General features: G+C 39.0%; 1 protein-coding gene across 1 annotated transcript in view; it reads right to left on the bottom strand.

Moving 5' to 3' along the window:
- Nucleotides 1-8,589: 8,589 nt before the first annotated feature.
- The window catches only part of EMC7 (ER membrane protein complex subunit 7), an 18,882-nt gene continuing 10,600 nt past the window's right edge, over nucleotides 8,590-16,871 (bottom strand). The window contains exons 3-5 of the mRNA XM_032176236.2: nucleotides 14,842-14,980; nucleotides 12,576-12,656; nucleotides 8,590-9,018 (exon numbers count right to left, since the gene is read on the bottom strand). Coding sequence (XP_032032127.2) covers nucleotides 8,866-9,018; nucleotides 12,576-12,656; nucleotides 14,842-14,980 — 373 coding nt within the window. The 3' untranslated portion in view covers nucleotides 8,590-8,865. The remainder of the gene's footprint in view (nucleotides 9,019-12,575; nucleotides 12,657-14,841; nucleotides 14,981-16,871) is intronic.

Here is a 16,871-nt window from a genome sequence, read left to right as displayed (position 1 = left end):
GTGACAGCAGGAGAGAGAAGTGCAGAGTGAAGAGGGGAAAAACCCCTCATAAAACCATCAGATTTCGTGAGAACTCACTATCACAAGAACAGCATGGCGAGGAGCGCCCCCATGATCAAATCACCTCCCACGAGGTCCCTCCCTCAACACACAGGGATTACAATTTGGATTACAATTCACAATGAGATTTGGGTTGGGACACAGAGCCAGACCATATCATTCACCATCTTTTTATATCCAAGAATCACCAGCTAGGCAATCTAATTACTCCTTTGTTTGGTTACTTATTTGTTCAGCAAATAGTTCTTGATCTATTTGGAAAGCTTAGGGATGTGGAAGGGAATAAGACACTGTCTCTGCCCTCTAGGAACATAGACTAACAGAATGATGGATGGAACAACTACAGTAACTACAAAGAAAATTGTCCCAGTGGTGGCTGAAGGACATGCTCCTCCCCAAGAACAAGCATTTCCCTCTGCAGGCCTCTTATTCCCTGCTCTTTGGCACAGAAGGAAAACTAGCACTGAAGCCTAAACATATAGGCTTGAAGAGGAAGGGTGACTGAGGAATGACAAGATGAATGTGGATAACATCCAACATTCCACTCACAGGATCTCACAAGCACAGGCCTCTGATCTTTTTTTTTTTTTCGGTTTGGTTCCCAGGTCCTGGACTACATGCCAAGGCACTGTGTTTTTCAGAAAGAAGACTTGCCCTGTCTAGATATACCCTAAACTTCTTATTCTATAATCCAACTGCTTCTCATGGGAGGAGCAGAGGTCAGGTAGAAATACAAAGAAATTAGAGTTTTCCATAGAATTCTCCAAATTTTCAAAATCAAATGCATACAATCACACACATTAGAGCACAACTTAAAGTAGTGAATACAGAGTCTCAAGGTGGGAGCAGCTGGTTCACAGTAGGAGTGCTGAGGGCCTACCAGAAATGAGGAGACCTCTGAGGGGCTTTGAAAAAGAGCAGAAACCTTCCTTCCAACCAGTTCCCACCAGCTCCAAAGAGGATGAAGGGAGAGAAACCGTCTTTATGCCACTGGCCTCTGCTGGGCCACATCATTTAAAGATTTGAGGTTGGGCCATAAGTAGGCAGAGAACAAGGCAGGAGGGAAGACAAGGCTTATTTTTCCTCCAACTAACATATTCTCTCAAAGTTTCTGGGACTCTGAGATTTCTACTAAAGATTCTAGGCTTTCTTGGCAATGATTTTCATATAGCAGTTTGCTCAGAGACCTGTTATCAGTATATCATGACCAGGTGATCACAGCAAGTCACAGCCAGCTTCAGGTCTCGATAAGAGGGAGTCCCTCCAGAATTGTGTGATTTGCCTGTGGCAATCACATCTATTTTAGGTGCATTAGGGGGAACTATGTAAAGGACACTTCTAGTGAATCCTTTAGTAAAGTGAATAATTACTTCTAGGCTTCAACTAGAAGTGATTGGAAGTGATAGAAGTCATTGGAAGGAGCCTTATGACTTCACCACTTTACTTATTATTAATGGCCACAGTCACCACCATGTTACTCACAAGATTCAAACCCAAGCTGGCCTGGCTCCCAATCTGTATTCAGTTCTACCTCATTGTCTCAAGCACACTGAACACCATACACAGGGCTTTCCCTTATCATTTTTCCAGAGAGAATCAGGGTATTGACCTCCAGAAGATAAGGCGAGTTCAGGCCTGCAATGCAACCAGGCGATGGTTGCTTTTTTGCCTCTCTTCTCTCCAGCTGTACTGTTCTTTCAGTTCCTTCAAGAGCCAAGCTCCAGGCCCACCCCTCCTTCAGCTCAGACTAGGAGGCACCTCATTCTTATCCCCCTCTTCTCAGCCTCAGCCTGGTTAATTCCTAGTCTTTCAATCTTACCTATGAGTCACTTTTTAATGGAAGTGCTCTTACATTTGCCCTCTACCCACCCATTCAGGTTCCCCATTTATGAGCTTATAAATGACTTTTTCTTGGTAGCATCTGTCAAGGTTTTCATTAGATCCTTGCGTGTGTTTGGTGGATTCAGTGTCTGTGTCTCCCTCTAACTGCTCAGCTCTGAAGCCAGAGTTCATGCTCATTGTGCTCATGATCCTGTCCCCTCACCTAATAGCCCTTGGCACATACATGGCACTTCACAATGTATTCTGTACTAAATAAGTATGTGCTTACCTGAGATAGGAGATGGTCACAAGGCAAGGTTCCTTGTTCTTGTTTTTTCCTGTATTCTTAGTATCTTTATGATTCCCTGAAAAGTACAAATTTAATTCACCATGGGTCTCTGATCTCTATCCTTGTCTAATGATTTGAGTTAGGATCCCAACAATATGATAGAGCTATATATGGCAGCCACCCCAGAACCATTTTGGAGGAGAGATTAATATTCTTCCCCCACCCTTCCTTGAGGACAGGACTGTTGTACTACTAGTGCTTTATAGTCCAAGGAGCTTAGGGTACAGGTAGGCAAGTCAGAGAAGTAGACAAGTAATCTCAGAAAATGAAGTGCTGTCTATATAATAGGATAAGCACAGGCATGAAGGGGGACAAAGAGGCTCTTATCTGATCTGATCTGGAAGATTTCTGTAGAAAGTCCTAAAAAAGATGTTAGAGGTTGATAAGGGAAAAGAATAGGCATGGGGTGGAGAGCTGAGATGAAGAGATACTCAAAAAGGCTCAGAGGCGAGAGAGCATGGAGTTTTCAGAGGGGAATTGTGAATAATTTGAGATATATAGGGAAGTGGCAAGAAGTGAGTCTGAAGGAACTGTGTTCAGGGGCCAAAGATGTTTGTCTTGAAGTCCATGAGAGTCAACACAGGGTTTAATTGACGAGTGACCCCATCAGATTTGTCTTTTAGAAACATCTTTAAGATTAGTGTCTAAAGCTCCAGTTACCAGAAACTAGGACTACAACTACTTTCTCCTGGAAGTCAATTTCTCTTGAATACACCACTGCTTTCTCTCTAAGGAGAGTTTGGAAGGAGAGAGACAAGTCCCTAGATCATGCCAACAGAGGTAAGAGGAGGGTGGACAGATGGGAAGAGATGCATACCGTGTGTTGACTATGGGTATATTAATGTTTTTCAGTTTAGCATGTGAGGGCAGTACTATAGAAAGTAGTTAACAGTTTTCTCTAGATTAAGACCACTTACCCACTGATGAGTTTGGGAAATTGTTTAACCTGTTTCCTCATCTGAACAGTAAGGATATTAATAATTATAAACTCATCGAGAACTTATATGCCTTATCTCACTTATATGTGGAATCTAAAAAAGCCAAACTCATGGAAGCAGAGAATGAAATGGTGGGTTGAGGGGTAGGAGAAATAGGAAGATACTGGCCAAAGGGTACAAACTCTCAATTATAAGATGAACAAGTTTCAGGGATCTTAACTACATCATGAGTGATGATGGATGTGTTAATTAATTTGATTGTGGTAGTCATAATACAATGTATATCAAATAATCACATTGTATACTCTGAATATAGTCAATCTTTATAAATTATTTTTAAATATTTTAAAAAGGGAATGAAATAAATTTACATTCATATATATGAAAATTTTGATTTCAAAATTATCTAAAAGAGGAACAAATATGAATCAATAGATTATTAAATTTCAGTGGAATTAAATGCCTTGTCAACAGTTTTCTGTTGGAAATGCTGCATATAGCTAGTTTTTACAGTTCCACTCATTCCTCCAGTTTACTGTTTGACCTTAATTTACTCCTTCCTCTTCTCAGGGTTGCTTGGCTGGCAGGGTTACAAGCCTGGCTGGCTCAGTCCTACCAGACAGAAGCCACTGTGGAAAGCTTCAGTTCCCCTAGTGCTCATAATAAGGTCGTTTTACCATGAACTAAAGAGATAAGCTAATATTTGGAGCTATTTTGGGGTCATTTTTAAATTTTCAATACTTCATCTTTTACCAAGAGTATAAAAACAATATCCACAATTTATAGACACCATTTGAATTTTACCAAAGCTACTTTCAAGTTCTCCTGAATAATATAAACATTTAAACCAAATGGATATTCTCAACAGCCTTATAAATTTTTTTAAGACTCTAAATAATGAAAATAATCACACCTAAAATGCGGAAGAGCTCAGTACAACTGGTCCCGTCTCAACATACTCTTTGAGTTGAATTAAAGGACTCAGTCACTAGCTTCTATTGGGTTACCTGAAATTGGTGCTTAGCAGAATTTTTGCTGGGTTTAAATATAAAATGTACATACATGATTGTAACCATGCAAATGTATGTCTATATGTGACCTGAAGGGCAATAAGCAAAAATGAAAATAGTGGTTTAAAATATTTAATAAAAATATTTTCAGTAACAGTTTTTAAACAAAAGGTTGAGCACTTAAAAAAAAAAAGAAGCCAGGTGTGGTGGCTCACACCTGTAATCCCAGCACTTTGGGAGGCCGAGGTGGGCGGATCACAAGGTCAGGAGATCGAGACCATCCTGGCTAACACAGTGAAACCCCATCTCTACTAAAAATACAAACAATTAGCCAGGCGTAGTGGCGGACACCTGTAGTCCCAGCTACTTGGGAGGCTGTGGCAGGAGAATGGCATGAACCCAGGAGGCGGAGGTTGCAGTGAGCTGAGATCACGCCACTGTACTCCAGCCTGGGTGACAGAGTGAAACTCTGTCTCAAAAAAAAAAAAAAAAAAAAAAAACACTCAAAACTTCCTGAAAGTCTGAGTGACTACTTAAATGAAAAGCTCTCCTTTATCTTTATGGACATTGCTTATCAGGCCCTTGAAACCCTTCCCTACTGAGAAGTATGCTGTGTGATAGTATCTGCCCTCCTGTCAGGGAGGGCATAAGGGAAAAATGATAAGATGGTTTTCTACTCAGGGCAGTTTAGGTAAAATCCTGTATCTTTTCAAAATGTTAACCAGATCTAGGGTAAATCCTGAGGTTTTGGCTCCTAAAAAACTGTTTGAAACTTGGGAGCAATAGAAATGTCCTGGAGAAATCATCCCGGACACTCAGGACTTTTTGGCAAGAATGGACAGCAAAATTTGTTTTGCACAAAGTCACTATTCAGATTTAATTCAGTAGATGTGAAAAATTATAAAACACAAAATTTACATTTAAAAGAAGATACATAGTGACCGGGCATGGTGGCTCATGCCTGTAATCCCAGCACTTTGGGAGGCCAAGGCAGGCGGATCACTTGAGGTCAGGAGTTTGGAGCCAGCCTGGCCAACATGGTGAAACCCGATCTCTACTAAAAATACACAAAATTAGCCAGGGGTGGTGGCACTCACCTGTTATCCCAGCTACTCGGGAGGCTGAGGCAGGAGAATCGCTTGAACCTGAGAGGCAGAGGCTGCAGTGAACCAAGATGGTGCCACTGTACTCCAGCCTGGGTGACAGAGTGAAACTCCATCTCAAAGAAAAAGAAATGATATATATATAAAATAATTTTTAAAAAATAAATAAAAGGAGATACATATAAACCAAATCTAACAAAGGCTGTAAAGAAGAGCAAAACAATACTTTGTTCCAAATGGGAAATAGTAGAAAGAATCCAAGGAAGTAAAATAAGAAAGCCAGCACTGATCATATGGTTCTTAAGGGTAGGAAATAATAGGACTGGGTTAAAAGTATAACAGAATTTGAGATTTCAAATTTGAAATTTCAAAAAGAAATTTACAGGTCTAATCCAAATCCTTCCATTTATAGATGAGGAAACTTAAGGTCCATTTATTATTCATCCAACAAACTTGTATTGGTGTGCCTACATGCTAGATGCCAGAGATAGAACAAAGACCAAGACAAGACATGGTCCAGGAAAGTGACTTGCTCAAAGTCACAAAGCAAGTTAGCAGCTAACCAGGGGCTCTTTGCACTAAACCCCATATTGTCTAATAATATAGTCATTTCTGTGCCTATAAGCACCTTAAGCATTTGATGATGGTTCTATGAAAATATAAGATTTTCATACACAACTGATAAAACATTAGGGGTATATATTATATTCAGAGGTAATATGATAAGGGGTATATATAATATATAAAGTGTATAGATTATAGTCATATGCTGTTAGAATCCATGTAAAATAACCAGTTTCTTATGTAGCATATGAAATGGTAATTTCCTTGGAAGTGCTTCCTAATTTCTTAGTCCTTAGGTGTTCCATGTGCAAATGTTGACAATCTAAATTATAAAATTATTTACTTCTTAAGTTTGGGGGTACATGTGAAGGTTTGTTACACAGATAAACACATGTCACGGTAAATTATGAAATTTTAAAACATTATTTCTGGTCATATGAGTCTTACTATGTCTCCTTTGAATTACAAAGGAGAATGTCATTTTTTTTAACTTAATGTTTAAGTGAAAATTAGAACACTAATTTTTTTTTTTTGAGACAGGGTCTCTGTCATTAGGCTGGAGGTCAGTAGCTCACTGACCTTGGCTCACTGCAACCTCCACCTCCCAGGTTCAAGCAATTCTCCTGCCTCCACCTCCCAAGTAGGTGGGACTACAGGCGCATGCCACCATGCCCAACTAATTTTTGTATTTTTAGTAGAGACGGGATTTCACCATGTTGGCTAGGGGGGTCTTGATCTCTTGACCTCATGATCTGCCTGCCTGGGCCTCCCAAAAGTACTGGGATTACAGGTGTGAGCCACCGCGCCTGGCCTAAAACACTAATTTTAAGTGAAAATTAGAATACTAGTTGAATGAATGACATTTAGCTAGTGTTCTAACACTTTATTTTCATAAATGACTCGATTTTAAAAGACCTACTTCTATCATTAACCTGTTGACCTGTCTAATCATTCATAGCTTAACCAGTTTGGTAACAGTGTATATAATATAAATAGAGACAGTTAATAAAATGTTCTGCATCAGAACCTTTTTTTTTTTTTTTTTTTTTGAGACAGAGTCTCACTCTTGTCATCCAGGTTGGAGTGCAGTGGCGTGATGGCTCACTGCAACCTCCACCTCCCCCAGGTTCAAGCAATTCTCCTGCCTCAGCCTCCCCAGCAGCTGGGATTACAGGCGTCTGCCACCAAGCCCGGCTAATTTTTTGTATTTTTAGTAGAGACAGGGTTTCACCATGTTGGTAAGGCTGGTCTCAAACTCCTGACCTCAGGTGATCCTCCCACCTCGGCCTCCCAAAGTACTGGGATTACAGGCGTGAGCCACAGTGCCCGGCCCAGAACTTATTTCTTTAAGAGAAAACACGTACTTCATTTTTAAATGAACAATAGCACCTAATACAAAAGAGAAAATTGAGTTTGGAAGCTACTCTGTTTTTTTCACTGATTTAATAACTTTAAGAAAGCAATACAGGAGTTATTTAATATGGGAAAGAATAGGAGCCCTCTACTAGAAGCAATATTGTGGCCTGAGAGTTCTTTAATTAAAATAACCCAAAAGGAAAAGGTGTGAAAATGTTGTAACTTATTGAAATAAAAAACTTTTGAGATACTCCCGATTGGAAAGTAGTTATTTGGCCAGGCGCAGTGGCTCACGGCTGTAATCCCAGCACTTTGGGAAACCGAGGCAGGCAGATCACCCGCCTGGCCAAATTGTTGAAACAGAGTCAGATTGCTATAAAACACAAATTATCCAGATGGGCAACAAGACTGTAATCTTTTCAAAGGTGAGGCAAAAGACCAGGCATGGTGGCTCACGTCTGTAATCCCAGCACTTTGGGAGGCCGAGGCGGGCAGATCATCTGAGGTCAGGAGTTCGAGACCAGCCTGGCCAACATGGTGAAACCCCGTCTCTGCTAAAAAATACAAAAATTAGCTGGCTGTGGTGGCCAGCGCCTTAATCCCAGCTACTTGGGAGGCAGAGGCAGGAGAATTGTTTGAACCCGGGAGGCAGAGGTTGCAGTGAGTCGAGATAAAGCCATTGCACTCAAACCTGGGGTACAAGAGCGAGACTTCCCTCAAAAAAAATAGTAGTAATTTATCTTCTAACACCTCTGAGAATCTATGATGAGAAAGATGAGGGGACTGAAAAGCTACCTGTGTTATATATCTCTATTACAATATAGAGGTCTAAGGTTGATTCCCCATCCTCAGGCTCTAGAAGGCTCTCCTACTATTGTACTTCTTTCCCCTGGCCATTCATTCCCTGTTATTATTTGTCCTCCCTCCTGACATAATAAGTTCTATCAAGGAGAAGCACTTGGATATTATCCATCTCTGTATTCTACCTTGCATCACAGCACATAGCTGGTACTCAATAATTGTAAAATGAACACCATAGATGGTAACCAGAATAAAATAGTTGATAAGATCTATTGTGATTCATATATCCATACTCAGAAACTAACTGTAATAATAAAAAATTGCAACTACATCAGCAACATATGGTTCCACCTCAGATTATCAGGGAATTAAATGGCACAGAACTGAAAATTTTGAAAGGTGTGGCCACATAAAAAACAATGTGCATGCTGTCTAAAAATAACAACCACTCCCTTTTAAAGAGGAAAGGTCAATTTCAAGCCTCAGATAATTGAAGAAAATTGTCAGAAAAAAAGAAACATTAAGTAAAAAAAAAAGAAAGATGGTTTGATTTCTGGATTAAGATGTTTTAATTAATATACATAATGTATAGTAGTTCATATAATTTATTAATGGCATTTTCTATAGGACACTGTAATTAATTCAGTGACATCAATATTGACCTCATACAGACAAAAGATGAAAGCTGGGTTCTCTCATGTACCGAGTACAAAACATGTGCTAAAAAGTTAACATATACAGTTGTAAGAGATCAACGTTCGGGATGACTCAAGTTTACAGTAGTTGCTTCACACGGTTTTCCAAGACTTGGATGCCACCCAGTGTTGCCGTGTTTGTGCAAATGTCAGCTCTGGACGGCCTGACTACCTCCTTTTGCCAGCCCCACTTTTGCCTGTTTTACTGCTGCCGCTGCTAGATTTGCCAGATGATTTTGAAGAGAAGAGTCTTGTCATGAACTCAGAAACATCAGGCAACTCATGGTTGGAATTCAGCATATTCATTGACTGCTCCATTTCCTGCAAGAAGACAAGGCACAATGATATGTAGGATCCTTCGAGTCTTTTAACTCCTAACACTTCCTATTAAGGAAAAAGTAAAGGAGTAGAACAAGTGAAAGGTACTGGTTCTGAGCAATGATGCAACATCATACTCAATAGTACTTCACCTATATGTCATTAGTAACTATTTTCCATATCTCCTTTACACCACTAGACATTTTGACTCTTAGTAAATGTCCAATAAATGATTGCCTAGGGTTTGATTCTGCTTGTCTTTTTTTTTTATTATTATACTTTAAGTTTTAGGGTACATGTGCACAACATGCAGGTTTGTTACATATGTATGCATGTGCCACGTTGGTGTGCTGCACCCATTAACTCGTCATTTAACATTAGGTACCTCTCCTAATGCTATCCTTCCTCCCTCCCCCCACTCCACAACAGGCCCCGTGTGTGATGTTCCCCTTCGTGTGATTCTGCTTGTCTTAATAAAGAACATTTTTTTGATAATGAATATATTTGACCATATTCCTATCTTATGTTTTCTGATTAAAGTGCTTTCTTATTGTTCTAATGAGTACATTTTTAAGTTCATGCTTCCTTCAGATGCATATAACCAGAATATTAATTTTTAACCATATATCAAGGTATCAGTAAAGTTTGGAAAATAAGTGCAGTATTTCTAAGAGTTCATTTATAAGCCTCAGTAGTAAATCTATGAATGCTGTATGGCTTGCATGACTTCAATTAGACTCTAAAGCAAGCAACACACTGTTTCAAAGAAGTCATTGGCAAAACAGGATAGGACTTGGCACATTTGAGTATTTGTCCTACCCCTTAATTGAGCCAAAATCTATAAAGTACTGTTTGGTAGTTATATAATATTAATGTAACATCTGCTTCATTTAAATTTTAAGTGACATTCTAAAAGTGAACTTAAAATTGACTTTAGCCCATTCATACATGAAAAAGATAGCAAATACTATATTATCTATCATTTCTTTCATTTTTTTCTTTCTTTTTTTTTTTTTAAGAGATAGTGCTCAGGTGATCCTCCTGCCTCAGCTTCCTGGGCAGCTGGGACTATAGGCACACACCACAGCACTAGGCTTCCATTTCAAATTGAACGCTATTGGGATATTAGCTTGAGCTTTTCCCACAAAGGTAGAATTTATTCCTGAGTTTTAAAGGAGAAGGTGCTTTTACAAATAAGGCTAGCGAAAGAAATATTATAAACATAAATCAAATATGTTAACATGCCCCAATAATTAAGAAATAAATGTATATGGTAACAGCTCTTGAGTCCCTGCAAACATAGATCAACTCTATTTTTGAATCTGTTCAACTCTGAAGCTCCTTTTTTTTTTCTTCTCAGTTTTTGTGGTTTTATTTAAACACAAATAAAACATGCATGTGAGCCGTTGATTCCTTTTCCTCACTGTGCAGCCTGGCATTGGGACTAGTGACTCTGATGGCCAGCTGGGCTGCTCTTTCCAGATGGCTTTATGGTTCTTGGAGGAAACACTCTGAGTAATCTCAGCACGGTAAGCTCTGTTGCAGATCAGCAGTACTTCCAGCTCCTTGATGTTGTAGATCAGGAACTTCCAGAAGCCACTGGGTAGTAAGTAGTTTCTTTGCTGCTCCAATAACCAATGTTGGGGATCAAGATCTGGCCCTTGAATCTTCTACGAACACTGTTAACGCCTCTGGGTTTCTGCCAGTTAAGCTTAATTTTGACAAATTGGTCTGACTGGTGCCAGATAAACCTCTTGGTTCTCTTTTTGATGATCTTGGGCTTCACAAAGGATCTAAGGGCAGCCATGATGCCAAGTAGGAGATGGGGCCACCTCTGCAGGCAGTGCCAAGGAAGAGAGCTTCTGAAGCTCTTGAATCAACTTTTTAAGATGCTTACTATGTGCAAAGCACTTTACAAGGAATGAAATTTTTTTTTTTTTTTTTTAAACGGAGTTTTGCTCTTATTGCCCAGGCTGGAGTGCAATGGCACAATCTCGGCTCACTGTAATCTCTGCCTCCCAGGTTCGAGCGATTCTCCTGTCTCAGCCTCCCAAGTAGCTCAGATTACAGGCATGCGCCACCATGCCTGGCTAATTTTTTTGTATTCAGTAGAGACGAGGTTTCACCATGTTAGTCAGGCTGGTCGCGAACTCCTGACCTCAGGTGATCCACCTGCCTTGGCCTCCCAAACTGCTGGGATTACAGACCTGTGCCACCATGCCTGGCTGGAATGAACTTTTAATCAAATGTGACTTCTGATGTTTCCTTCTACTGATGCCACAGTTAACTGGCTTCACATATACAAGGAATGCACAGGATGTATTACTTTCAGTCTAATACTGAAGCAAAAATGCAAACATTTACCAATAAAACATTTTGAAATATCAAAAACCTTTGTTTTCCTATGAATCTTTTTCTGCCATTCCTGCTTTGAATATACCCCTTATTACCTTCCACAGAACGTACTCACCTACTACCTTAGCAAACATTTTTATTTACCTTATTTCTTTAAGAAATAAGATAAAATTCTATTAAGAAAAAAGGAAAGAAAAAGTCACAAAATCCCCTGATAGCAAGAAGACTATTTGATAAATCCATTCTATTTTCTACATTTAACTGGACTGAGCCTACTGATGACAGGGATGGCCTATAATTCATTTCTGTATCTCCAGTATCTAGACCCTAGAAATTGATAAATGTTTACTCAGGAATGAATAAAATGTCAACACATCAATATAATAAATAAAATGGGGAACCTTGAAACTTAGAAGATAACTTGTTGATGGTTGAATGGAAAAATGCATGATGGTTTTTTGAAAAAATGAAGAGTTCAAACAGAAGCCAATATTCAAAGAGAAAATGTGGTGGCACTAAATTGGAAGCACCCTACTTAGCAAATCCTCTCCCTCTGTAGAACCAGTATGGTTTTGTGGAACAGAATTCAAAGGTCACTCTTCTACTTACCCATCCTCCTTGGTCTATCTGTGCATCTGAACACATAAACTGAGTATGTACTCTGAAGAGAGTTTTGCAAAGTAAAGGCAGATCATAGGAGCAATCATTTTGTAAAATATTTAGATTAAGTATACCAGAAGTATTGTACATTTCAGCTATTTAAAAAGTAAGGCACACAAAGAGGCTAGGACGCAGTAAGATCTTTTAGCTACATAAAGAGATCCAGGCCTTTATGAGGCACAACTAACAATTTATCTAGTCTAATGGAAGCAACTAATTAAAAGCCAGAAACATGATACTGTGTTAATACAACCTCTAGATTAATTTGGCTTGGGAACTAGAATAAAATTGAGAAAAACCAAGCTACCCAGCTACGACAGGATAGAGCAAACATCACAATATGGTTCAAAAACCCACAGATGGGGCCAGGCATGGTGCCTCAGACCTATAATCCCAGTGCTTTGGGAGGCTGAGGCAGGTGGACAGCTTGAGCCCAGGAGTTTGAGGCTACTCAAACTGATTGTGCCACTGCACTCCAGCTTGAGCAACAGAGGCTCTATCTCTTAAAAAAAAAAAAAAAATCCATAGCTGGACCATCATCTTACCCGTCTCATGTCAGGATCACTTGTGTTGACCACTTTAGGCAGAAGCACAAATATCAGTAAAGGAAGAACCATCATCATGACCTGCAGAAAAAAAAAAAAAATCCAGAAAATGTATTTCTCCCACTTTACAGTTAATAGAACAAAAACTGCACTTAACAACCAACGGTGAAATTAAAGATTTAAATGTTGTCTATACAATAACACTAGTAGCAACCACCTCAATTCTACTGAGCCAGTTCTGACGATAGCAAGGTGCTGTCTGTCTGACTATGGTGGACTATTATAGAATGTAAAAGTTTTCTGTATGTATGTTTGGACTTTACAATAGACACCTCACTTCATAGTTGTGCCACCCACCTATCTTTTTGCAGAGTTTACTGTGTTATTTAACACAAATAGTTTGCAAATGGAACTATCTATTCGCTTTTTTTTTTTTTTTAATCTATAGTCTGGCAATGGGATTGGTGATCTGATGGCAAGCTAACTGCTCTTTTCAGATGACTGTGGTTCTTGGAAAACTGACCTACTTTAGCAGACCAGTTTTGAAAAATGACCTAGAAGCATCAAGCACTGGAGCACTAGATACACTTCCACGGAATTTCAGAAATGAGAACATGGAAGGTGAATAAGCTCTGGAGTTTCACTGCTGACTTCTTCCATCCAGTCTCCCCTCCGCCTCTTTATCTCTGATAACAGATTCTAGGTACTAATTTATTCCTCCCTAGGGGATATACAGCCTCTGAATATAGATCATGTGTGATCTAAATAGCTATCAGCAAGGAATATGACCAAAACTTAGATAAATTCTTTTATTTTTATTTTTATTTTTTTGAGGCACGGTCTTGCTCTGTTCCCCTGACTGAAGTGTGGTGGTGCAATCTCGGCTCACTGCAACCTCCACCCTCTCTGGTTCAAGCAGTTCTCCTGTCTCAGCCTCCCGAATAGCTGGGATTACAGGTCCCCGCCACCACACCTGGCTAACTTTTTGTGTTTTTGGTAGAGACGAGGTTTCACCATGTTGGCCAGGCTGGTCTCGAACTCCTGACCTTGTGATTTGTCCACCTCAGCTTCCCAAAGTGCTGGGATTACAGGCATGAGCCACCACGCCTGGCCTACTTAAATTCTAAGACAGCAATTCAATTTTTAAAAACAGCAAAAGAAAAGGTCGATTTGTTTCTAAAAACTGTTTTCTTGATGATACTCAACAATAATTTATTGTATATTTTAAAATAACCACCAAAGAGTGGAATTGGTATGTTCCTAACATTTACAAAAAACATAAATGCTTAATGTGAGGGATATCCCAATTACCCTGATGTGATTAATACACATCGTATGCCTATATCAAAACATTACATGTACTTCATAAATGTACATCTATTAGGCACCTATAATAATTAAACATAAAAACAAATTTTTAAAGAATGCATGCTATTAGTGTTTTATTATTAGTATCATAACATCGGTTTCATAATGCCAACTACTTAAATTACCATAGAATAACTTTTCTGTTCACTACACATGTTAAAAAAAGAGAAAGAAATCCTTACTTGTGCTATCAATAGGGGCTGGTTAATAAATGATGGCACATTCATCAATGGACTAATAATATGCAGGTAGTATGGCTGGGTGTGGTGGCTCATGCCTGTAATCCCAGCACTTTAGGAGGCCGAGGCGGGCAGATCACTTGAGGTCAGGAGTTCAAGACCAGCCTGGCCAAGATGGAGAAACTCTGTCTCTACTAAAAATACAAAATTAGGTGGGCATGGTGGCACAGGCCTGTAAAACCCAGCTACTTAGGAGGCTGAGGCAAGAGAATCGCCTGATCCCGGGAGGCAGAGGTTGTGATGAGCCGAGATCGCGCCATTGCACTCCAGCCTGGCCAACAAGAGCAAAACTCCGTCTAAAAAAAGCCAAAACAAAACAAAAACAAAAAATATGCAGGTAGTATGAAGAATGAGACAGCTCCAGGTATGACTGACTTACTGAGTATTCTTATTCTATTTGAAATGTAAAACATCCTAGAAATATTTATCCAATTTCTATTACACATTTCAATAATCAAATCTACAGTGCAATTCTCATTATATTCTCTTTATTACGTATTCCCAAAGCCACTATTCTTCTGAAATCTGCAAATTATTCACAATTACCCTTTCATCCACCAATCTGACCTCAGCTTTCTATCTCACAGATGTTTGAAGTTTCCACTGCCTAGAAGCAAATTAGGTATTAGTAAAGTGCTTTATTTTAGCCTGATACATACCATTGGGTTCATCAGAAAGTCTGTCCAGCCCCACGATTCCCTTTTAATAAAGTAAGAAGGTGGACCTGAAGATTTCATTTGGAGAGGATAGGGCAGTCTGACAACCTCTGATGTTTTGATGTAATTCACATATCTTGCTCTGATAAAGCAACATGGGGAAAGCAACAGTAATTCCATTAAAAACATTACTGGTTAAAAGAACTGCTTATATTATATTAGCAATGCCTCATACACACCTTCAGCTTTTTCCAAAATGCTTTAAAATCTAAACTTTTGATCTTGAAAATCTGACCAAAATAGCTTTATCTATATGTCTAAAATATGCAGCAAAACACAGAAAAAAACACTAGACTTGGAATCTTCTAGCTGCAGCTCTGTCATTACCTAGACCAGTGGGATTAAATCAGTTCCCTAACTTCTATTCATGTCAAAAGTTATTTTAGAATCCTTCTGGTGCTAAAGTTATTTGATTATATTTAGTAATGAATTTACTTCATTATACCACACAAAAACACTGGATTTTATTTTTTTGATGGTCTAAGAAATGCATTATTGGATGTAACCAATTTTTAAGGCTACATTGCCAGAAAATTTTATAATGCAAGAAAGCACTGCAACAGTGCTTTAGGTAACACTACATTTTTTCACCAAAGATGCATTAATTTTAATCAAAATTCTCGTCCATGTTTACATATGATCCATTTTACTTTTTGAAAACTGCCTCTCCTATTTCACTGTCATTGCTGTGTTGGGAAATTTTTTTTCTGATCTATCTCCCACTTCATTAAACTTCTGCTCAGTTTCTTAATGCATCCATTTAGTTGTACATTTCAATGCCTATATTCATTGTAGAGGTTCTATTCTATTCTTTTTTCAAATGTCTATAGCCTATTTTGGTATATCATTTCTATGGCAGTCTTTTATTTCCTTAAGTACTTTAAATACACATTAAATTATTTTACAATCTATATCTAATAATTCTACTATTTAAAGTTCTTAGAGGTCTGATTTATTTGCTGACTCAATGTAGACTGTTTTCTTGGGTTCTTTGTAAGTCTAGTAGACTTTATTTACCTTTATTTAAATAAAGAGATACAAAGGGTATCTCCTTCCAGAGAGATTATGCGTTTGTTACTGCCAGGAATTTGAGAATTATAAACAAACTATTTTGTTCATTGCTTAGCTTGGAAGTTCCTGGATTATGCAGAAAGTAGTAATAAATTCATACCCCAAATTGTAATGAGTATAGGAGCATAACTATCAGTTTTCAGGGGAGACTTTTTCCCCCAAAGGCCAGCATCAGACTTTTCCCTCTGAAAATCCAGGGCCTTCTGCATTTTAGTACCAAAGGTCAAAGGGAGGACCAAATTTTAGATCTAATTCTGACTCCAAGCAAGCCCATGGCTTGCCTCCTCCCTGCACAATGCTAATTAAATCTAAGCCTTTTGGGTTAGAGAATATTAAAATCTCCAGGTGGGGAAGTGGTTTATAGGTTATCCCGAGGGATTTCCTTTGTTTGGGGAGAGCTATGCATTTATTAATATAAGAAAATGTTTGTCATATTTTTATCCAGCATTTCTCTCCCAAAATGCCAGAAATGAAAATCCCACATATATTCAAAACTAATTTATCATGCATGCTGCATGCTTATAAAATATTGGTCAAGGCTGGGCACAGTGGCTAATGCCTGTAATCTCAGCACTTTGGGAGGCCAAGGTGGGTGGATCATTTGAGGTCAGGAGTTTGAGACCAGCCTGGCCAACATGGTGAATCCTGTCTCCACTAAAAATACAAAAATTAGCCAGGCATGGTGGCACGTGCCTGTAATCCCAGCTACTTGGGAGGCTGAGGCAGGAGAATCACTTGAACTCAGGAAGTGGAGATTGTAGTGAGCTGAGGGTGCGCCACTGCACTCCAGCCTGGGTGACCGAGTAAGACTCCATCACACACACGCACACACACACAAGAATTAGGATCTTATATGAATCCCACTTTGTTCTCTACTCTGTCCCACCCCCAATTATTATTAT

The sequence above is a fragment of the Hylobates moloch genome, unplaced genomic scaffold (genome assembly GCF_009828535.3).
Source record: "Hylobates moloch isolate HMO894 unplaced genomic scaffold, HMol_V3 SCAFFOLD_14, whole genome shotgun sequence".
In the NCBI taxonomy this organism is placed as follows: domain Eukaryota; kingdom Metazoa; phylum Chordata; class Mammalia; order Primates; family Hylobatidae; genus Hylobates; species Hylobates moloch.
The sequence above is the reverse complement of the archived record's forward strand: the minus strand, read 5'-3'. Positions and strand labels throughout refer to the sequence as shown.